Raw genomic sequence first — 13923 nt, forward strand, 5'->3', positions numbered from 1 at the left:
GTGGGGGTCTCTGGGGGTCTCTGGTGGTCTCTGGTGGTCCCTAGTGGTGTCAGAAGAGGTGTCACTCAGTGTCTTGCCATGAACTTTGCTCTACTTTTCCATACATGGTCTCAACTTGGCCTGCTTCCTTGTTTGAGAAAAGCTGTCTTGGTCCTAATCTTGGCTCCAACTGGCTTCTGCCGGTTTATCTGTACTTTCTCAGGATGTATCAGTCCCAGCTGCACCTGTGTCCTTGGGTATGTTTGTCTGAGGCTCCCGTTGAGACTCCTTCTTGTCCGAGCTGGTAACAGTTCCCCCATTCCCCCCCCCCCCCCTTTGAGACTCTTTCTTGTCTGGGCCTTTTGGTAACAACTGGAAAGTCAGGCTACCACAGACCATTTCTTATGTTCACCAAATTCATGAACATGGTGCCCAAACAAACTGTCACAGAGCAGCTGCAGCAGGGCCATGAATCTATCCCACAAATATAAAATATCTTAGCAATACAAAACCTAGGGTTGTGTTGATTAGTCCCAGAACTATTCTAATTTTTACTTCTCTTATTTCAGAGGCTGCATTTTCCTCTGCACGACTGTCCCCGTTTTGATGAACTTCAGAATGAAACCCAAACATCTAGTGAATTTCAAAATAGAATACAACCGTACATGGTAAGGCAAAATAAAAAGGAAACAAAATCTAAGAAAAATGAAAGGACCTAACATGTAGAAGTTACAGAACTGTGTTGACAGCTTTTGCTAAAATGCCTAAAAATCCTGAGGACTCTCTTAAAAATAGAAATTTAGGTCAGCCATCAAAAAGTATGTTTGAAATACATTTCTCAAGCTTGTCTACATTAACTTATCTTTTAAAACCTGAATTTAACATTAATTTTCTGATACTATTCAGAGCTGCATGTAATTAAAGTTCAATGAACTGAGGGGAGAGGAAATATTTTGGATGCAGCAATTCCCAGTTTTACAGGGTAGCACAAAACCAGTTCTAAAAATCTGATAAATATCCTGAAACTCAGGAAAATCTAGGTCTTCCTGCTATGACTTTCTGAAGTTAATGCTGCAAGAGAGAACTAAAGCAAGCCCAGCCAGGCAAACACTGACTAGTGAAAATTTTACCACAGTATCAGTGAATAACATGCATTCACATGCTCTTATTCAGAGAGGCATTCTGGATCCATCAAAAGAAATGCTTCTGCTTTGGCCCTGACACACATCTTCACAGTTAGTGATCCAGAATTTCCCCTTGCAATGCTGCAGCAGGCTGTGGCACATGGTGGGGATACCTGCCCCAAGCAACCATGCTCTTGTGGGCAATAATTACTCTGGACAATGGCTACTGCTGCTCTCTAGTTAGCCTGTGATCCACTTTGTAATTGCAGACCTCACAAGCAGGGGTCTCGTGTGGCCCTCACACCCTTGACCGCACCTGTACACATCCTCTGAGTCACTTCAGACTCACTGCTTGCACTGGCTGGGCTAAGCCAAACTTTTTTTTTTTTTGGTTTATTTCTAACTTTCTGCCAGCTCAACTACTCTGGCCAGCCTCATTGTCCTGCCAGAGAGGTGAATTACAACTTCATAGCAATTCTTCCCTGTCAGCTACCAGTGTGAAACAGGCAACATGGGAATAAGTTTGGATGCTGATGAATCTGTATTCATTCCACAGGTATTGAGTATTTGTGGTGTATTCTTAATTTTTCTTCCCAGGATTTTTTACAAACGATGGCAGTTAACACAGGACTTGAACTAAACAATCTCAAAATACTGGACAATTTCAAACTCTGGAATACGTATGACACGCTATATTGTGAGGTAATAATAGCGATGGGGATTGGGGGAGAAAATAACTCCAAACATGTTTCAACTAAACCATGGCAATTTGGTTTCACAGGAATGAGTGGCTTTCTCTCCTGAATTTGCTTCTTTTCTTTAATTTGAATCTAAATCCTAATTTAGTGCATTGGTAAAAGATACCCCAAAAGCATGGACTACAGCTTGGAAAATTGCTGTTCGCATGTTTCCATTTGGTGTTTTAACCCCGACGCACTGGTGCAGAAATCCATTCCCTTTGTTCCCTCAGTTTCCTTCCCAGTATGTTGCTGTAGAATTATTTGAGCATGCTGGCTAGGATGTATTTATGATTTTTAACAGGAAAATGAAAGTATTTGCTTTAAACTAACAACAAGTAAACATAAAAATCTTTAGATAGATGTTGAAGATGAGAAGTAAGATTATGATCTATTGGTTAGAAAGTTAGGAGATGATGATTGCTCCAGTGAATGCAATCAGACTGGTCCCATGCATGGGATAATTCCATCTGGCCCCAACTAGTCATTAACAGCAGCATATCCTCCACTGATGCACTTAGACACTGTAAGATGCTAGTGCACTCTCCAGTTATTGACTGGAGAGTGACACTTGTCTGTAAATGGCCTGTGATGGAACTAGTATCTGGTCCACTGTATGGAAAAGGCAGGACAAGCTGGAGCTAGGTTATACCCTGATGACCCAGTGTTAGAGGAAGGAGAGAGAATRTATGTCTGCAGTCTTTCACACTAGCAAAACCAGAAAGAAGTATCACTATAGGAAGAATACATTATACTTGCAAGGGATCCCCTTCACACAGGTACTTCCCCTCTTCCAGATCATCCATTTCAGGTTGATCCCCATTTCCACAAAAGGTATTTCACTGGGCAAAGAATTGCAGGACAGTCTCAGAGAGTCCAAAAGTAGTGGTGTGAGGTAGGGGAATAGGAGGATGGAAATCTGTAGAGGAAAAAATATAATTTTGCTTTCATTTATCACTAGGGTATTCACAATTACACTCGCCCTGTATGGGCCACCAAAGATGTAATGGACAAGATGGAAAAACTGGCAGAATTGTCCTTACTGTCATTATTTGGGCTTTATAAAACAGAAGAGAAGTCACGACTACAAGGAGGTAAATCAAGAACATGTAGCTTCCAGAAAGGAGGAGACAATACTTACGATAATACACAACATTCTGTCACCTTACTCATGCAAAATTATTGATACGGAACCCCTATTTGTAACTAAGGACATTGGATATCATATGAACCAGGAAAATGTGTTGAAAACTAGCATTTGCATGGATGAGATATTGAAATGAGGTATAGACGTGAATGTTTTTAGTTATCCTGAAGATGTTAAGACACTCTAATAGATTAAGATTTTAAGAAAAATTATAGAAATCCAAGGAAAAAGAATCAAGCCCCCAAGGGACTGATCTTTATTTGTCTGATACCAGCTTAGATTGAGCTCAAGTTCTGTTTCTTCAATATGTATTCTAATTGTTTCCTGATCATTGTTTTTCTCCTTGATGTAGTGGTTATATATTGTGACAAAACTCTGGCAACACATTATTAGCTCTCTGAGAACCTGACATAAAGCTGCTCCAAAACAGTCTGATCAGAATGGAAGATGAGAGATTCAAGTTATGTCTAGACTGGAAGAGCTGGGAACACTTCTTCGCTCCAAAGTTGGGGTGCATGGCACCACCCCCAAGTGCCCCTGAGAAGGAAACCCAGACAAGTGAGCTTCAATGTCCACGGTCTGGACTGTTTGGGACTAGGCTTTGTAACGCACCTATCCTGCAGTCATGACCTAGCTAAAAATTATTAGCAGTCTCATCACCTAGGCATATGCATCACTGGATCAAGCAATATATAGTAATTACAGTCTCTAACGCCCACTAGCTGGTAGCTGGCCATATCACGTGGTCAGGACTTATTTTTTAGTATGCATGGACATATCAGTTATGTCCTCTTTCCCTCAAATAGTATAACATGTGCTACAGGGAATCTCTGCTGCCCTTGTCCCATTGGCTTTAGGATACATCTGAACGAGAGAAGGAGTACAAAAGAGCTTTGTAAAAAATACTGAGTACTGAGTGACTTGTTGGAAGTAAATAGTTAAAAACATTTCTTCAAAATCTAGAGAGGAAGAAGCCAGTGCAGCTGTCACTATCGCAAAACTCCAAACAGACGAAAAAAGATGGAGAAGATGTCTCAGCATAACAAAACGGAAAGTGCCATTAGCCCTAATTCTCAGGGTAATTCTGCCTGATTTCTGTAAATCCTGTAATTTCAGTTGACATGAATGATGTATTTCATTTCTACAATATCTTCTCCACAGGTATGAATTTGTGTTAAGCTAAAAATGAGTAAGAAGCCTGAGTAGATGTTCCCTGTTTGACACCCAAAATCTTTTGTGTTTTCGACTTTCTATGCAAATGTTCTTTCTTCACTTTCTTCTTCCTTTTTTCCCATCTTTTCAAGGTGTCCTTGTGAATACTATTTTAAAAAGTATTAAACAAGCTGCTAATTCTTCAAGAGAAAGAAAAATGGAGGTCTATTCTGCAGTGAGTATCTTCATCTTTGACAAATGTTGCTATGATGTTACTAGTAAAGACCCCAAAAGGGAATAATCAGCTTGTTCCCGTAAGTTAAACAAAAGAATAACATAGTTCAATTCAGCAAACAAGCTGAATACAAGACAATACAAGAATACAGCAGGACCATGGATCGCACCTCAATTTCAGTCAAACTGTACTTGGTAAAGATATCTGTGTATTTTAGCATACATTTTTCTGCAGCTTACTGATGCGGTTTCTTTATGTTGCAGCTTCCCTTAAGTGCTCCTAGCCTAGAGTTGGCACACAGCAGAAATTCAGCTGTGCATCCAAACCCTTCTTCTGCTTAGAAAGGGATGGTACAACTAAGAATTTTTTTTCATTTTAGAGGATGAAGAGGGCCATTTGGGTCAGACCAAGATCCACTTAGTGCATTCATTATCATCTCTGACAATGGCCAACAGCAGGGAAGAGTGTGAGAATAAAGCCAGCACAGAGTGATGCTTCCCTGATACAGTCTTCCAGCAATCTGTGGCTTAGGGACTTCCTGGGACAGAATCTGTGTTTATGTATTTAATAGCCCTTGATAGACTTTCTTCCATCAATTTAGCTAATCACTTTTTTAATGTATTTGTACTTTGGCCTCTGCAACATCCTGTGGCAATGACTTCTAAAGCTTATGTGTTAAAAGAAAGAAGCACTTCCTTCTGGTTTTTTTGAAACTTAATGCTGGTTTAGTTCCCTCCTAACACATGTATTATGAAAAACAGAGAACAGTCATTCTTTATTCACTTTTCCTGTGTCACTCATGAATTTATTATTTTCTGTCACACCTCTTCCATCTTTTCTTTTCCAAGAGAGAGTCCTAACCTATTTAATATTTACTTTTATAGAAACTGTTCAAGATCTTAAATCTTTCTTGCTGCCTTTTCTGTACATTTTCTAGCTCTACTACATTCTTTTTGAGAAGGAAAAACAAGAAGAGTGCTCTGAATTTTCACTGCTGCTCTAATGCCTTGGGGCCAAGTATATTCTTACTTTTGAAACTGATCTAAATAGTTCCAGATCCTGAGTAATTACTAAAATGTAGCTGTTAGACTACAGCTTATATTAGACTATATACAGCTTATATTAGACTATATATATTAGACTATAATGTAAATAAGCCTAGGAAATATGTATACAAAATTGCTTGCAAAGTTTTGACAGCATCAAGGATTTCCTTTCCTTCAGCTCCTCCTTCTGGGCTTTCCTGCAAAAGGAGGGATAATGGGGAGAGGACGAGACTGCAGGTGGTTGGGTGGGTAATTGATCCTGAGATTCACAAACTAAGATTTTATTGCATAGGTCAAAATAGAAGGAACAACAATTTTAAAAGTTTTTGGGGGAGGGAGGGGGGGAGAATCTTTGTATCCAACTATTTGTTTGGTATACCATCTAAAAAGAGTATTTGTATATTCACTTGAAATGCCATAGGATAGACTACCTTACACTGCCCTATTCTCAGTAGAGCTACCAAGGTTACTCCTGGAATGAAGAAGCACTACTGAAGGAAGGGGTAGCAAAATGCACTGAAAAACTACCTTTATTTCTCAGGCTAGAGAATGCCTTGCCTTCCCGCAGTATCCCCGTATCCAAAATATTGCCACAAGATAAAAGACAGCCTGAAGTAACTCTTTGGAAGTGTCCCCTGCTGTCTGCAGTAATCTGTTAACGCATTTTTTCCAATAGTGAATATACAGAATATGTTCTTATGGTCAAATTTACACAAGTTTTGTTTTATTTGGATTTCCACTCTTTTTCTACTCTCTTCTCATTACTCTGGATAAATGGGAGTTGAGCTTACTGAATTTTAAGGATTTTTTTTTTTCCCCAATAGCACGACACCACAGTTGGGGCCCTCCAGATTGCTCTCAATATTTTCAATGGAAAACTGCCACCATATGCTGCTTGCCAGTTTTTTGAGCTTTATCAAGAAAGCAGTGGGCAAGTATCTTCTTATCTACGCAAGAGCAAGAAGTATTTGGAATTTTGTTCCTCCCTTCCCTCCCAAAGAATTGGTTTTCCCTCAAATATTGTAAGACACAAATTTATTTTAAACTGATACTTCAGTGAGCAGTCCACAGGCACAATATTATAATATAAACTGTAAAAATCACGGTTGCTGTATGTGCACGTATCTGTGTGCTTTGAAAGACAAGATGAAAACAGGCCTTATCAGCTGGAAGTAAGTAGGAAGACAAACTTTCCTGCTTCTTCAGATAATACCAACAACATTTCTGAGATGTCTCATAAATCCCGAGGTAAACCAATTGGCTTATGAGAGCCCGATGCTGTTGCCATGCAAGTGGCCTTCAGAAAGACCTTTTGACCTGACCAGTGACCTGTACAGTCACACAACTGGTTTTGGCAAACTGAGCTTTGCGAACATCTTTCACAAAGCCTCCGTTCCTGAAGAACAGGTTCTAGAATAGTATGTGAGAGGCTATTTGCAACATTCTGTCTCTGAGTAGGAAATTTCCTATTTAAGAACTTTTTTTTTTTTTATCTTTTTCATGTTGTTAATCAGGCGGTATAGCATTGAAATGCATTACCGGAATGATACCTCAAAGGATCCTTACCTACTCAGTCTGCCAGGATGCACCTCTTCTTGTCCACTTGAGAAGTTCACTGAACTCGTTTCTCCTATGATTGCAGAAAATTGGTCAAAAGAATGTGGGAAGAAAGATAAAACAAAAGGTAGTGTAACAGCTGTGTATTTTCCATATAAGACATGTAAGCAGAAGTTGTATCAATGGCTCCAACTTTGTACCTTTCATACAATAGATTGATCTCCCTTTAAGGGGTCTGGACCAGCTTTATCACTGATAGGGAAGGCAGATTTAAATTAAATTTCTCTGTGAATACAAAGGGTAGACTTGCCCACCAGTATGAAAGCAGTGCTGTTATTGGCATTGTCACGTAAGGAATAACATAAGGACATGGCCAAAACTAGAGCTCCTGTCACTGAAACTGTCAGACAGAAATATGGGTATGGGCACCATGGAAGGAGTCCAGTGCACATTGGATGCATCAGACCTTCTGTAGATAAAAAGCATAAATGACTTTCACATGCATGGTAAGTTTGATGCATTTAGACTTCTGGCATGTGTACTATATACATTGAGAATACCTTAGCCTCCACTGTACGTGCCCAGTGCAGCTGATCCACACAGATACAGCAGTTATTTGCCTTGGACTACCAACAACTGACAGATGCTAACCTTGGCCAAATTCTCCTTTTCCTGCCTGAATATTATTTCCAGGAGGGAGGCAAGGGTAAGGAAATACATGTCATTTTCTGATAGTCCTGGTCTTTCCCTGTTCCTACATATATTTAGTGTTCTGCTGATCCCACATGAAACTCCTGGTTTGCATTAACTACACATGAGATGTCACTCTTGCTCTGTGAACACCTAGGGCAGGAAGTATGTATATGTTCCCAAGACTGAAATATATATATTTATACTTATGTTAGATAGGTCAGCAAATGCAGACCATCTGATCTTGCCAGAAATACAAGAAAATTTAACTATAAAAGTATTTCCATTGTACATATTTGTCATTAGATTGTTATCTCTGTATCTAAGATGACATACATTTACACCTTTCCTTAACACACTTCTCCTTTACTGTGTTTCCTTCACAGATATGTTTATAGGATTTGATGTTGCTGTTGGCTTGTTGTTCATCGTTGACCTTGTATTGCTCTATCTCCTTTATCATTATGGACGCTGCAGACGCAGAAACAATTATCAAGACCTTTAAAGGAGAGGTAAAAGAATGAAAGAGAGAGCAGCTAGATGTTAGGCTTCAGGTTGCTCTGGTTTATATCCATCAGTTACCTCTCGCCAAATGAATCTCCAAAGCATATTCAATAAACTTGAAGAGAAGTATCTGTGGCCTGGCTCCTGAAAGACTAAACATATGCAATAAGAAATACCATAGCAATAAGTTACTGTTAAGAATTTTCTTTAGTAGGGAGATGAACTACTCCAATTTCTACCTTTAAATTTTCTACTATTATTAATCATTACCAAGTCAACCAGTGGGGACAAGGGGGCTATTACCTATGCATATTTTTGCTATTGCCCATTACTGCTGAGCCCTCTGCTTCTCTCTTGCCCTGCTCAAAGAGTCTTTCTTGAAAGTCACAGTTTGTAATGTTTTTCTCAACTTAACAAATTTCGTTGATGTGCAGGAACATGTTTTCAGCACGCAAAAGTTGCAATTATTGTGTGAAAAAGATTTGTACCAATACTTGGATGTGCAGTTTCTGCATTTATTCATGCAAATCTATGCTGGTGTTTTGACTTTAGCCTCCAGATAATAAAAGCTGCCAGCCTGTTTTTCAAAGGAGCTATGCTACCACAGCTCTCATTGAAATTAGTAGAAACTGGGCTGCTCTGTCACATATCCAGGCATCAAGCAAGAAGCTTAGCACACCAGGATCTTGGTCAGGGCCCAGAGTTTCAAAAACATGGATAAGTAAATACATTTAAATCTATTTTCTGTTGCTATACTTCTTTCCTGTTATTGTGAACTCTCAATCATGAACGATCCTTTGCCTTGCAGCTGTCTTCTGATTCCAYGAGTGCCTCTGTCCTGCTTCAGGTTCCTCCTATAACATCAGTTCTTTGAGCCACTCTTAGAATGATTCCTCCAGCTATGACTCTGCTCATCACCTTTCATTTTAATTTACAATATCTCCTTGATCTGCTCAGAATAGCTTACATGCAAGACATGCACTGAAAGTAAGAAGACAGTGATTCTACTTTTTGTATGTTGATTTCTTCTGCGAACCATATTTTGCTTGTTTAGACTGTAAGCTCCTAAGGGAAGGGAATGTGTTTCCATGCTCGTCTCTAGTATCATAAACTAGTATCATAAATACTGACATTGCTGTATAAAATACTGTTTATCATCATATGCTTCAAGGAGTACAAGACCTTGATCTTGTAGTCCTGTAGAGGATACTGTGAACCACATTACTGTGGAGAAGCCTTTTTTAAATCAAGACATCTACACAGACAGGTGCCAACAGCTGCTTCAGACAGACACAATGAGTAATAACGTGCTCAAGCTAATGGTTCCTGTTGAGGTACAGAAATCTAGAGAAAGCTGAGAGACGAAGCTGTTTAGCTCAGGCACAGCATCACACCAATGTGGATACACTGCTTTTGGACTTACTTTGGCTCACATCTGTGGCTTGCAGCTTGGAGTGCAGGAGCCTGGGTCAGCTAGCACTCATCTACAAAGACCTGTCTTCAATCTCTGCAAGTGCTGCTCCATTTACAGTTCTTGTAATTGCCATGGAAATGCTCTCTCAGAAGGCAACAGATTTCTGCCCCTTCTCACCACTGCAGCAACTTCATTAGCACTTCTGCTTGAATGGAGGGAAGATCTGATCTGTCTCCTGTTTCAGAGTGCAACTATGTAGGAGTAAACAGGACCCACTATTTTTTGAAAATACCCAAGGACTGCAAGCCTGTATCATCCTTGCACCATCACTACACAATAAACTCTCCAGTCTCTTCAACATACTCAAGTGACTTCACAGAATCCCTTCCTCAGAGCACATGGAGGCATCAGTGAAGCACCCAGATATTACAGCCATGGATGCATATAAATGTGATGTAATTAGATGCATGGATACTACACAGCATAAATCAAATGGAATAGCAAAGACTTGTGGGAATACAGCAAGCATCTTTCCAAGCACCATTGCCTGCTTCAGCTACTGAGGAGTCCAGCTTTTGAAGCAGCATCTCCCACTCAGTAAGAAGCTCTTACTAGTATCCCTGATGTATCCATTATATCTACTTGGGGAAATGTCATAATCAAATAATAGATTTGATTCCTCCATGGTGAGGATGTTTTATTGTATAATGGTTTGGGACAAAGTTGTCAAAAAGATGGAAGACTATTCTTAAATCAGACATTTTGGCTGTATCAGCTTCACAGATTGCAACTAGTAGTTCTGATCCTGTGTGCAAAAACTTAAAGTTTTGACTGCAGTCAAAAGTGTTATAGCAGCTCTAGGAAACAAGCCTGAACTGATTTGGTTACTGTTAGCAGTACACTCACAGTAGGGCACAGCTCAGCACAAACTGCAAAACCGAATCTGGCTCCTATATACATATATTCAGTGGCTACCTCATGTTGAGCTCTCTATTACCATGGCCACACTGCTGCTGGTACTCACTTAAACCTAGATTGGGTATGTTTTTATTAGAGGCAATCAGATGCTTGACAAGTGAAGAGGTATCATTGACTGATAACATGTAGTAAGAAGAACTGTTTTTGAGAAATTAGGGAGTCAGTTAGTGGCACTACACAAGAAGCAGAATGGGGCATATTTTTCCAAGATTGCTTCTTACAAAAAGAAGTACACCCAGACAGAAAGTAAAATCCATTGTGATTTTTGAGACATCTTTTGCGGTTTATGCTACTTAAGGCTAAGCTGTCACAGAGAATTTCAGGATGTATGGCAATTCTAGTTGCAGCAGGTGCTGTCATGAAGTAATTTTATTGTAAGGACACCTTTTTATTAACAGATAGAAGTTATACTTGAAAATATCCATGTACTTTTAGAGAGGATCCAGTGAACACAGATTACATGAAATGTAATGGATGGGTTCAGATGCTGTAACGTCAGAACTAATATTGTGATGATGGAAGACAAAGATGTGATACAATAGTAACGTAGGCCCTGAATCTCATTTATAGTAGAGATCCTTTGCCTTACTCTGATTAAGTCAAGTATAGTTTCTCTGATGGTGTAAAAGGTTCTGAGTGTCAGACGCGCTTGTGGCCTTTTTCATTTTATAGCCATATTTACAATTTGCTCATTATAATCTGCAGACTGTTTGTGATTAGAAAATACATTGTCCCCCAAAAAGTTGTAATGCTGCAAAAAAACCTAAAGAAACAATACAGAATTTGTAATTATATTTGAGTGAACAATAATAGAGCTTTCAGTATGCCTATAGTTTCCAAGCAAAAATGAATGTTCAGATTTGCTCCTTTTCAAAGAACCAATTTTCAAATCACTGTTGCTTTGACATTAGTAGGGCTGATGACATCAAGCTTTTCCATTTGCCCTTTGGGAATGTCATCATCTGCCTCTACTATAACTACGGTAGCAACTAGAGTTCTGTGGCAAAGTTTACCAGTGCATATGGCAGATTGCAATGTATACACAGCACTTTCCAACTCAGTCAGTAACTACATTCTCTTCCTGAATTTATTCAATTCTGGAGCTTTTTAATTCACAGTCCTAAATATTGCACATATTGGGACAGCAAGCATAGCTATCTGACTTCTAGGATAATAGTGGCTCACTCTGGAGCACTCAGGTTCACCTGTACCTGTCAATGTGGGGACAGTCAATCCAAATGATACTATTTTCTCTCATTTAATAACATTTTCTCAGGTGTGGTAATATACACCAAAAAGCATTACAAATACACTGTATTAAAAAAAATCAGTTCAGTCCAAAAATCTTGAGTTTGGGTTAAAACCCAAAAGACAAAGGTTATGTTTCTGTGTTTTCTCCACAAACAAAAAAGGCTAGAAATACTTCTCCATAAAGAAGAAGAAATATTTACAGTGATTGATAGAATCTGAGATTGATAATGAGGTTAGATAGTGGTTTATTCTCAGGCATATATAATCTTGGCCTTTAGGAATCCATGTAGAGCTGATCTCAGTAATATTGCATAGTATTGCATTCTTGGCATGAAATGCCTGAAAATGCTATTCTCTTTAAAGTATTTCTTGTCAGTAAAGATGGGGAAGAAAGGTGGACATTTACCTACAGAGGGCTAGCTTTATTGATTCATTCTATAATGCTTCTTCATCATAAGTTGCCAGGTATTAACACTCAAATAAATATAGATGAGTTGCTGCTGAAATAACAGCAAACCCTTTGAACAATTATATTACAAGGTCTCTCCTATGACTAGGCAACTTCACTTCTAAAGGGATTTTAACACTAGCAAGGCCTGCAAGACAACAGCTGAGACATCAGATACAATTTGGAAAGGCATTTAAAAACACATGTCCAAAGTCCCGTTGTGCTAATTTCTATAATTTCTTCTAATGCAGAGCAATGCCACTRCTTTCTCTGCTGATACTCATAGTACACTGTCAGACTCATCCTTCCTTTAGACTGAGATTCCAGTGTTCTTTTTAAAAAATCTGTGGGAATAGGAAAGATACTATTTACCATATAGAAAGTTCAAAATAGTAGCAAAAGAAAATGGTCCTGGCTCTAGTTCTCTTTTTCTATATTTAGTAGCAGTTAGGTCAAAAAAAGGTAATCAGTCTGTGTCCTGGTTATGACAGCTAAAACTTTCATCCTCTTCCTATGGGGAGCCCTTGCTTTCAATAGACATCATGGGAATTAAAAGGATATATGGACTAGAAAAAAGGTAACTTAAGGCCCAAACAGACAAGTGCATGTCCTCCATTCTCTTTTTGGTCTGGTTGATGTTACATTATGTTTTGTATACCAGTTCTCTGCAAGGAATTCACATTCTCCATCATTAAATGCTGTTGTCATTAATGACTGTCTCACTTCAGCCTTAAGAGGAATTCCATTTCTGCAGAACTGCAGGCAAGTATACAGTGGGTACAATTACTTAATAATTATTTACCAGATGCTTCAGACAAGTATCTCTGAACAAAATGCCAGGAGAGTCTCATTACCATAGCATACATTATCAAAAGCAGCCTAAGGGCTCTATTCAAACTTTCTTCCATACTGGAATGAAGTAACTGCCACTTTAAAGAGTACAAAAGCACTCTGACTCTTCTTGAGTATGTCATTTTGTAATGACATATCTTTCTGCAAACAGTTTTAAGATGTAGCCCTAAGCATATTTGTTATCAACGGAAACACAAAGACTTACACAGGGCTCTCGATGATGAGGGGTCTTAATTGTTCAAGGCAGAGACCAAATATCCTGAAATAATAATGATAAACTCTAGAAGTACTGCATTGCTGAGACAGAAAGTTCTTACAGACTTTTACTGGCTCAAAGGAAATTCCAACAGAACTGGAAACACTATAGGAACAATCATACAATAGCATGATTTTTGGAGGTTCTCAACATAAAATCTGAGATTTTTGAAAATTAACTCTTTTGTCAGGAAATGATTGGCATGGTCCTGAAGGTATTCCTTCTGTTCTCCAAGGAGGAGTTTGTTTTCCACTACATGCTTACTCACACATTGAGCCCTAGTAAATGCTACTGTGACAAGAGGGAGGGAGAATCACAGAATCACAGAATCGCTGAGGTTGGAAGGGACCTCTGGAGATCATCTAGTCCAACCCCCCTGCTCAAGCAGGGTCACCTAGAGCACATTGCACAGGATTGCATCCAGGCGGCTTTTGAATATCTCCAGAGAAGGAGASTCCACCACCTCTCGGGGCAACCTGTTCCAGTGCTCTGTCACCCTCACAGTGAAAAAGTTTTTCCTCATGTTAAGATGGAAGTGTCTGTGTTTCAGTTT

General features: G+C 39.2%; 1 protein-coding gene across 1 annotated transcript; it reads left to right on the forward strand.

Moving 5' to 3' along the window:
- Nucleotides 1-548: 548 nt before the first annotated feature.
- Nucleotides 549-8172, forward strand: LOC112962439 (prostatic acid phosphatase-like; the record flags this gene model as incomplete). The annotated part of the gene is made up of 7 exons (XM_026058587.1): nt 549-647; nt 1701-1805; nt 2802-2934; nt 4292-4374; nt 6245-6351; nt 6935-7104; nt 8054-8172. Coding segments are annotated over 7 exons (816 nt in total), but the record flags the coding sequence as incomplete, so codon positions are not given.
- Nucleotides 8173-13923: the final 5751 nt, after the last annotated feature.

The sequence above is a fragment of the Apteryx rowi genome, unplaced genomic scaffold, assembly GCF_003343035.1.
Source record: "Apteryx rowi isolate R43461 unplaced genomic scaffold, aptRow1 scaffold_1486, whole genome shotgun sequence".
Taxonomy (NCBI): Eukaryota; Metazoa; Chordata; class Aves; order Apterygiformes; family Apterygidae; genus Apteryx; species Apteryx rowi.